Source organism: Astatotilapia calliptera, chromosome 8 (genome assembly GCF_900246225.1).
Source record: "Astatotilapia calliptera chromosome 8, fAstCal1.2, whole genome shotgun sequence".
In the NCBI taxonomy this organism is placed as follows: domain Eukaryota; kingdom Metazoa; phylum Chordata; class Actinopteri; order Cichliformes; family Cichlidae; genus Astatotilapia; species Astatotilapia calliptera.
Genome location: NC_039309.1, coordinates 2513344 through 2523269, shown reverse-complemented (window position 1 = coordinate 2523269; position 9926 = coordinate 2513344). Strand labels below are relative to the sequence as shown.

Here is a 9926-nt window from a genome sequence, read left to right as displayed (position 1 = left end):
CCTCGAGGCCTGGAGTTGGCCAAGCCTGATGCTGTCGTAACTGGAAATGCCTTTTATCCGTACACCGCAACCTTCCGCAGCATTCATGTCATTGTGGACCCGATGTGTACTTAAATTTATCAGGAGCTGCACGTCAGGTTACGTAGAAGGATGATGTGTAGGGTTAAAATGGGGTTTCAGTTGTGGCATAAGTTACAACAGTGGTTCCCAAACCTTTTTTGCTAGCCCCCCCCCCCCCCTTTGTTTTACAAGAAAAATGTTCGCGCAGTGCTGGTTTTTAAAACTCCTCTTTTGCGTTTACGTGTGGACGAGGAATACAGAGTTCGTCACGCAACGTTGAAGGTATGTGCCTTTTTTCACGTCACGCTGTGCGCCACGTTATTGTTTACATGAGATGAATTGCAGAATAGCAGAAAAATTAACAGTATTTTGTCTCTATCTTCAGTTTTACACGCTTACATACACACGCAGTTACTGTCCCTCCATTTAGAAAGGCAGAGGCGTCACGGTGTGATTATTTTACGTGTAGTTGTTTTTTCCTGTGTAATAATGTTCAACATTGCTGTCAATACATTTTTAAAAAATGCCTCTCTGTGCAAAATGGGTTCAAAAACATAAACAGCTGTAGAATACTGTTTGTCTGATTTGAACCGGGGGAACAAATCGTGGCAGGATCAGCCTGATGTTATTTGTATTCCGCTGTAACTTTACTGTATAAAGAGCAAACATCTCCAACATGTCAGGAGTAGTTAGTCATTACGACAAGTGTTTGTGAACTAAAAATCAAGCATGTGGAATACAGTTTGTCTGGGATTTGAAGAGCCCAGAGCTGCTCCTGACGAAAGGAAAAGCAATCCTGCAGGGAGACCGACCTCGGCACTTGTGCAGGTGAAGCCAAAGGGAAGATTTGCTTCATTATATTTTCTAGTCTTTAGCTTAGAATGAAGTTGGTTTGGAAACATATTCAGCTTCATCTCCTGCTTTGCGTTTGTGTGGGCGCCCCGTGCTAGCAGTGTCCAAGCGTTTGTTTGTTTGTTTTTTCTTCCCCTTTTCATACCCCCCCCCCCCCCCCCCCCGCAATGGCTGGGGGGGCGGGCCCCACACTTTGGGAATCTCTGAGTTACAACATGGCAAAAGCAGCTAGATGTAGCTGTTGTTTTCATTTGGTGCTTAATAAATAAAATTGAATTGAATGCAACATATCTCTGATATAGAAGTATAATTCCTGTGTCATGGTCAGTTGCCATCTTCAAAGAGACTTTGGTGCATAAAGGCAGTAATAAAACAGCATGAAGACAGACAGAAAGACCTCCCAATTCAAGTGAATAATCCTCACTACGGTGACTGCTATAGGACAAACAAGTTTTAGTCAGTCAAGAAAGATCAAGGGTAGTAAATACAGACTGTACTTGCTGGTTTCTCCTACTGTTTGAATAATATCAGCACAACTAAATCAGGAAATAAGACATGGATCCGCTCCATTAATGGTCAGTTACACATTTTGCAGTATTTTACATTTTTCACCCCAGTGTGCCTGACAAGCCTTCATCTGTAGTAAGTGCACTTAAATAGCAAAGTGACTCTGGACTGGATCCAAAGTTTTTCCATAGCTCTGCAAGGCTGTCAGGCTACTGTTTACCTCAGCTGACAATGCCGGGTGACACATGTCCTCCTTTATTTACTCTGGGGACGGCTGTAAAACTGGGAAAGGAGTCTAATATGAGCCGAAGAGTCACTGAAGCTCACTTCTGTCCAGTGACATTGATACTGCGGTGAGTTATCGAGCATAGCCTAAACTTTTCTCTTGGTAAGCTGCTGCTAGTCTCTGTTAGCTGCTGCTAGCCTCTGTTAGCTGCTGCTAGCCTGCATCAATTAATGACTTTGAAGTTTATCTAACATTGTTGTCTTTTAATACTTAGTGAATAAACTCTCATATCATGTCAGAACATAACCAAACTCTTTATCACAGGGAATCTGTGATCTTTAGGACACTTGAGTCTAACATTAGCTGGCATAATGTTAGCTTATAACCAGCTGTTGTTTAGTTATAGGACATCGTGGATGTTTGAACACCAACGACTTCTGTTGTCTTTCACTTTTGGCATACTACACGTGTGTCTGGTTTTTGGCCAGATATGTAAAACATGGTTAGTTGGAATGTATATTTGTACTGTCTTTCCCTCTTCACACTGCACAGAAGAGGAACCGGCAGCAAGGTTCAACACTTTTCTTCCATCAAGACTCTGAAGACCATTACTCTTTGTCCACAGGTTTAATGATGTAGAAAGTGTGAAACTGAAACAAACATAACACAATTATAATTACAGTATATTCTTTAAATCTTACATATACACTGTACCTACAAGTCTACAATAATCTAAATCAACATAGCGTAGCACTTTAGCTGCAAGAATAAGCATTAGCCGTGCTCTAAACATGTGGTTTCAACAACGTATCAAAGTTACACATTAAACTTCCCTCATGTCACAAAATACAACCACAGAACTACAGATAAGCATCAAATAAACAATATACATACAGACGATGCTCCAAAAGACGAAGGATTGAAGGCAGATGCATGTGGATTCATGGCAGTCTCCTTGGCCATGTGCAAACTTCACTAAACCTTACTACTTCCTGCTTCCTGTGATGTCACCAGGTATCAGAACTCTTAAAGGGATAGCTGCCCTAACACTATCGGCACACTCCCCGCCTGGCATGTTAGAATGCCACAACCAACACACAATACAGAACGGTTATACATGGTTATATATGTATATAGATATAGAGTAACAGTTCAGTCTTTGTCTGGATGTAACAGAAGAATGAGCTCCGACACAGGTCTCAAAAATACTTTTGTCCCATCTTGCCTGGATACCTTCACCTCCGCTGTGCGGACCTTATTGTCCTGGCTAGGGAAGACTTGGGTGATTACTCCAAGAGGCCATTCATCTCTGAGAAGTACAATGCTCCCAGGCTCCAGATTGGGGTGACTGTCCTGCCACTTTCTTCTTGGCTGCAGTGAAGAAAGATACTGTCGTCTCCATTTGCTCCAGAAAGTCTGGGCCAGATGCTGCACCTGACGCCATTGTTGTTTACACATATCTTTGACATTGGAGTCTTCAGGTGGAGCTGATGGAGTGCCCATCTTCTGAGTTAAGAGAGTGGCTGGGATTAGTAGAACTGGGTCACTTGGATCAGTAGATACTGGTATGAGAGGCCTGGCATTGATAATTGCCACCACTTCTGCCATCAGCGTAGTAAGGACCTCATGCGTCAAGTTTGATGTCTCAAGATGCAGGAACATTGAATCGAGGATTCTTTTGGCTATTCCTATCATCCTCTCCCATGCGCCACCCATGTGAGACGCATGTGGAGGATTAAAGACCCATGCACAACCTTTTCCAGCTAGGTACTTCTCAACAGACGTGGAATCAATATTGGATGGAATCTTTAGTTCAGTTGACGCACCCACGAAGTTTGTGCCTCTGTCCGAACGTATTTGTTTCACAGGACCTCGAATAGCTAGAAACCTCCTGAGGGCATTGATGAAGCATGAGGTGTCCAGAGATTCTATGACCTCTATGTGGACTGCTCTAACGGCCATACAAGTGAATATAACTGCCCATCTCTTACTATGGGCGAGACCACCTCTTGTACGCCGTGCAACAACACTCCATGGGCCAAACACGTCCAGTCCAACGTAGGTAAATGGAGGTTCCATAGAGAGGCGATCTGATGGCAGGTCAGCCATCTTTTGTTGTTCAGGGAGGCCGCGGAGCTTTTGACATGTGACACAATGGTGGATGACAGTGCTCACCAATCGCTTCATACCTATTATCCAGTAGCCTGCTGCACGGATGGCACCCTCTGTGAAGTGGCGTCCCTGGTGCAGGGTTTGTTCATGGAAATGTCTGACCAGCAATGTTGCAATATGGTACTTACAAGGAATGATCTTAGGGTTCTTTTCTTCATGAGGAACCTCTCCATGTCTTATCCGACCACCAACTCTGAGGACTTTGTGTGCGTCAATGAAGGGATCCAGGGTCCTAAGAGGACTCCCTTGAGGGATCACCTTATTCTTTTTGAGACAGGCCAACTCTTCAGCATATGCCTCTTCCTGCACAGTTTGAATAATGACGTGCTCTGATAAACTGAGTTGATCAGGTGTACCTGCTTTCTGACAGAAATGCCACCCCTTGCATTGCATGGTCCCTTTGACCTTATGTGTGTGAAAGCTGTTCACAATGTGAAGGAGATTAGCAATGGCACGTTTCAAAGCTTGCCAGGAAGAAAATTTGGAGAAACGGTGGGACCCAAGTAGTGTGCGAGAAGCCTGTGTTTGCAAAGTAGAGATTTGCGGGCGGATCTCAGCGTCCATGTTTGCATCCACAAGCTCAAAGGATTCTGGTTCTAGAGAATCTTGCATAGGCTCAGTCAGAAAAGGAGGTCCAGTGAGCCAAGAGGTATCTGAGAGAAAGGCAGCCGGTACAGACCTTGTCGCACAGTCTGCTGGATTTTCCCCTGTAGACACGTACTTCCACTGCTTAGGATGAGAGGACCTTCTGATGCGGACAATACGATTGCTGACATACACATAAAAGCGTCTTGTCTCGTTATTTATGTATCCGAGCACTACTTTGCTATCAGTGTAGAAGGTGATAGCATCGATGCGCATGTCAAGCTCTGATGATATGAAATCTGCTAACTCCACGGCAAGTACAGCTGCACAAAGCTCAAGTCTGGGGATTGTGTGTTCAGGTCTGGGTGCCAACTTCGCCTTACCCATAACAAAGCCAGTATGAGTATTCCCTGCTTCGTCCACCACCCTGAGATAGGCAACTGCTGCAATAGCCATTGTTGATGCATCAGAAAAAACAAACAGTTCTCTCGTCTTTGTTGTTGAAAGAAAGGCTTTGGTATAGGCTCTTGGGATCATCACGCCACTTAGGTCTTTTAGTGAATCCCGCCAAGACTTCCATTGTTCCTGCATCCCTTCAGGGAGCTGAGAATCCCAGTCACATCTTTGTTGTGTGAGCTCTCTTAGAATGTGCTTCCCTTGAATGGTCACGGGAGCCACAAATCCCAAGGGGTCATACACGCTATTTACCACTGATAGGATGCCTCGGCGTGTGAAAGGCTTCTCTTCTTTGTTGACTTTAAAAACAAACATGTCGGACTCCAAGTTCCAATTTAGTCCCAAGCTGCGCTGTACAGGTAGAATATCTGAGCTCAGATCCAAATCCTTCAAGTCATTTGCACGATCTTCAGGTGGGAAAGCCTCCATGACCTCTTTGTTGTTAGAGGCGATTTTGTGGAGCCTCAGGTTGGAGTTTGCCAGAACATCCTGAGTTTTCTTCAACAGACAGACAGCACTTTTTACACTTGAAAAAGATTTAAGTGCATCATCGACATAAAAGTCATCGCAAACAAACTGTTTCACCTCGGGGTCATGATGTGGTCCTCCATCCATCGTGGACTGCCTGAGGCAGTAAATGGCAACCGCTGGACTAGGACTATTACCGAACACATGTACAGTCATGCGGTACTCAATGACATCCTGTGTAGGACTGTTGTCTCTGAACCAGAAGAACCGTAGGAAGTTACGATCTTCTTCTCTCACAAGAAAGGAATGAAACATCTGCTTGATGTCTGCAGTTACTGCAATGGCATCCTTGCGAAACCTCATCAGAACTCCCAGAAGTAGGTTGTTGAGGTCAGGTCCTTTCAAGAGAACATCATTCAGAGACACTCCCTCATGCTGTGCACTTGAGTCAAAAACAACACGGATGTTGCCAGGCTTCTTTGGGTGGTACACTCCAAAAATAGGTAAATACCATCGTTCCTGGTTTGGAGTGAGAGGAGGAGCAACTTCAGCATGACCATTTTCGAATATTTTCCCCATGAATGAGAAGAAATGTTGGGACATCTCAGGTTTCCTTGCTAAGTTGCGTTTGAGGGAGCTGAAGCGGTTAAGAGCTTGCTGTCTGTTATCAGGGAGGTGTCGCCTTGGCTGCCTAAATGGCAAAGGAGCTACCCAGCTGTTACTGGCATCCTTCTTGAGCTCTCGTTTCATTATTGCCATAAAGGCCAGATCTTCAAACGATGGTGCTGGTTTATTATCCTCTTGAGTAAGCTGGAACACTATGCAGCCTAGCCCACCATCTTCTACATCATAGGCACACTTTGAATGTTCGGGACCATATCTCTCTTTAACCTGGAGAACACTCGGACATGGTTCAAAAATAGTAGGACGAGACTGTTCAAGAGCATTGGTGAAGTACGTGTTCACACTGCGTGGCTTGTGAACACGTCCCAAACAGACATTGCCCACAATCACCCATCCCAACTCAAGTTTCTGAGCATAGGGGGCATCAGGGGGGCCATTGATGTATTTGTGAACCTTATGAAGTCTAATGACGTCACGTCCAAGTAAGAGCATAATGGGAACATCAGGTTCAAACTCTGGAATAAGGTGAGCAACTGGTTTTAGATGATCATGGAGGAGAGCAGCACTTGGTGATGGAATCTCTGCTCTGTTGTCTGGTATCTCACTACACTCCAACAGGCCTGGTAGTAGCTGAACTGTTTTACAATCCATTGACTCTATACAGAAGCCTGAAGCTATCCTCCCCATGTTCTCAGTCACACCAGAGCATGTCTTCAGTGTGTAAGATGCAGTAGGGCATTGCAAGTCAAACTTCTCAAAGAAATCTGAGTGAGCCAAAGATCTATTACTCTGCTCATCTATAATAACATAGGCCTTTATGGCCTTTTCACGTTCTCCTTTAGGATAGACTCTGGCCAGGCAGATCTTGGAGCAGTTCTTAACAGTGCGGTCCTCTCCACAGATCTCGGTACACTGAGCAGTAACTTCTGAAGTTTGTGTGGGTTCTGGCTCCCCGCCATGCTCCAAAGGCATGCTTATGTTCTTTATCCACGGTGCCTGACCTGGGTGTAGGGCAGATGAGTGTCTATCACTGTTGCATTCAGTGCACTTAATGATACTTTGGCATTCCCTCGCGGTGTGCGTTGAGGAGTTGCAACACTTAAAACAGATGCCATTCTCCCTGAGAAAGTTCATTCTTTCTTCGAAGTGTTTCTCTCGAAAGGCACGACACTTTTGTGATGTGTGAGGTTTCTTATGTATAGGACATCTCCTATCTGGATCCTCCACGTTCTTTTTGTTTCTGTTGTCTGAGCGAGCAGCAGGTGACACTTCTGTTTTGTTGACTAAAATCTCCCTTTATCTACTGTTTTTCCAAGGAGGTTTTTCCATTTTAACCATCTCGGTTTGAGAAACAAAGTTGAAACTTGGATCATTCCTCATCTGTGCTTGCTGGTAGATGAAAGAAACGAACACTGAGAATGGGGGGAATGTTACACAATGTGATTGTTTGTAACTGGATCCATGAGAAAGCCATTTTTCTTGTATACCATATGGTAATTTTTGGGCTATTGCATTTACACCTCTGGGGGTATCAAGATACAAAAGACCAGGCAGATCTCCCTCGGCCTTGGCGGCATCTAGTTCCATCAGTAAATCACTGAGGTCCCGGAGCTTGGAGTAGTCTTTATTGCCAATTTTGGGGAAACTATCCAGTTTTTGGAACAAAGCTTTCTCAATAGCTTCAGATGAACCGTAAGAAGCATCTAGTCGGTTCCAGATCATGCTCAGCCCTTTAGCTGGTTGATTTATGTGGATGGACCTAATACGCTTTGCATGCTCAGCTGATTCACTTCCCAGCCATTTGACAAGAAGATCCATTTCTTCATCACTTGTTAGATTCAAGTCTCTCACCGCATTCTGGAATGAACGTCGCCAGGCCCTGTAGTTTTCCGGTCTATCGTTAAATTGTAGTAGACCACTTGTAACGATCTCACGTCGTGCTAGAAATCTGACAAAGTCTGTCACATGTGGATCAGTGGAGTAACTAGGCCGCTGAGAGTTACCATATGGGTGATGGGGAAGAGCTTCCATGGCGCTGTTGGTCTTCCAGGGTGGCTGATGTGCAGTTACACTGCATGAAGGCCTTAGAAAATCTTCATAATCATTTTCTTTGAGTGCTCCGTAGTAGTGGTGCTCTGTCTGTTGAGCTGAGTTGCGATTCACATCTGATGTGACAAAGGGGTTAAGGCTATTTTGTTTACGTGGAGGAGGTAGTGGAGTATCAAAGACAGTAAAAGCAGCGTCGGGGGGACCATCACTCAGCGAATTGAGACGGGGCATGCACACCGTATTATGCAAAGGTTCCTCAGGAAGCAGCTGCTGTGTCTCATCCTGCAAGGGTAAATCCTCCTGTGATGCCATCTGGATGTCTCTTGATACTTCGGCTTGTTTCTCCACATACTCTTTTGCACGCTCAAGAGAGTCGACTGATGTTGCAATGAGAGGAAGTTTACAACTGTGTTTTCCTTCACTAACGCCAGCCGCTGCTTCTAAAGCTTCTGCCTTTGCTACAGCTGCAGCAGTTTCCTTTTCTGTGGTCAGCATTTCTATAGAAGCTTCCAGACGAGCCTTTTCCATTTTTAACTTCATTTCTTGCTCTGCAAACGCTAAACGTGCCTTTGCTGCTTCAGCATTAGCCCTAGCTCTTGCAGCTGCAGTGCTGGTAGCCGATCCATGAGAACGTGTGGTTGACATAGAAGCATAAGACCGTGTCTTCACTGACGATGGCTTTGAATCCATAATGTAGGCGAGTAGAGGCTATGTAGCGTGGTAGCAGTAGCTGTTGTCACATGCACTGTGTTACCTTGTCTGTAACTCAACGTCTTTTCACTGTACTGTCTTTCCCTCTTCACACTGCACAGAAGAGGAACCGGCAGCAAGGTTCAACACTTTTCTTCCATCAAGACTCTGAAGACCATTACTCTTTGTCCACAGGTTTAATGATGTAGAAAGTGTGAAACTGAAACAAACATAACACAATTATAATTACAGTATATTCTTTAAATCTTACATATACACTGTACCTACAAGTCTACAATAATCTAAATCAACATAGCGTAGCACTTTAGCTGCAAGAATAAGCATTAGCCGTGCTCTAAACATGTGGTTTCAACAACGTATCAAAGTTACACATTAAACTTCCCTCATGTCACAAAATACAACCACAGAACTACAGATAAGCATCAAATAAACAATATACATACAGACGATGCTCCAAAAGATGAAGGATTGAAGGCAGATGCATGTGGATTCATGGCAGTCTCCTTGGCCATGTGCAAACTTCACTAAACCTTACTACTTCCTGCTTCCTGTGATGTCACCAGGTATCAGAACTCTTAAAGGGACAGCTGCCCTAACACTATCGGCACAATATTCATCCTTTATTCTATTAAATAACCTCTTAAAATGACTAACTATATGTAGCATATCCACCACATATTTAAGTGCAAAATCATTTAAAGCTTTAAACACAAACAGTGCCACTTCGTACAGGACTGTAGTGCACAGGGAACCAGTGCAAGGCTCTAACACTGCAGGGATGTGTTTTTGTCTTAGTTGGCAAACGTTTTGCAGATGAGTCACACTCATCAACCAACTGACTCAGATCGATTGGAAGTGTTGCCAATCTGTCTAAATTTGAAACCTGAAATGCAATTACGTGCAAAATAGAGTGTAATTGAACTCGGTCTGAGTCAGACTGCTATTGTTTGGAGACAGGTTGCCTCCCACCAGGTGACCTGGGTGATCAGGTGGAGATGTTGCATGCTCAGCCTCTGGTTGGTCACCAGAACTACCTGCAGTTCATCTCTGAAAGCAAATAAATTCAGTGCAACAGGCGATTTATCCCTGTCACAAGGAGGTTGTCATCCTATCATTGAGTCAGTTCTTTTATTTCTCAGCCACCGAACATGACGAGTGAGCTGGCTTTTTACAAACGCATCTGCTGAGTCATACTGAATGTTTGAGCCATAACAGT

General features: G+C 44.4%; 1 protein-coding gene across 1 annotated transcript; it reads right to left on the bottom strand.

Annotated features, from left to right (window-relative positions):
• Positions 1-2169: 2169 nt before the first annotated feature.
• Positions 2170-7091, bottom strand: LOC113028236 (uncharacterized). The gene is made up of 2 exons (XM_026178348.1): positions 2540-7091; positions 2170-2295 (listed from the first exon to the last, which is right to left on the bottom strand). The coding sequence occupies exon 1, from the start codon at positions 7082-7084 to the stop codon at positions 2798-2800; it is 4287 nt and encodes a 1428-aa protein (XP_026034133.1). The 5' UTR covers positions 7085-7091; the 3' UTR covers positions 2170-2295; positions 2540-2797.
• Positions 7092-9926: the final 2835 nt, after the last annotated feature.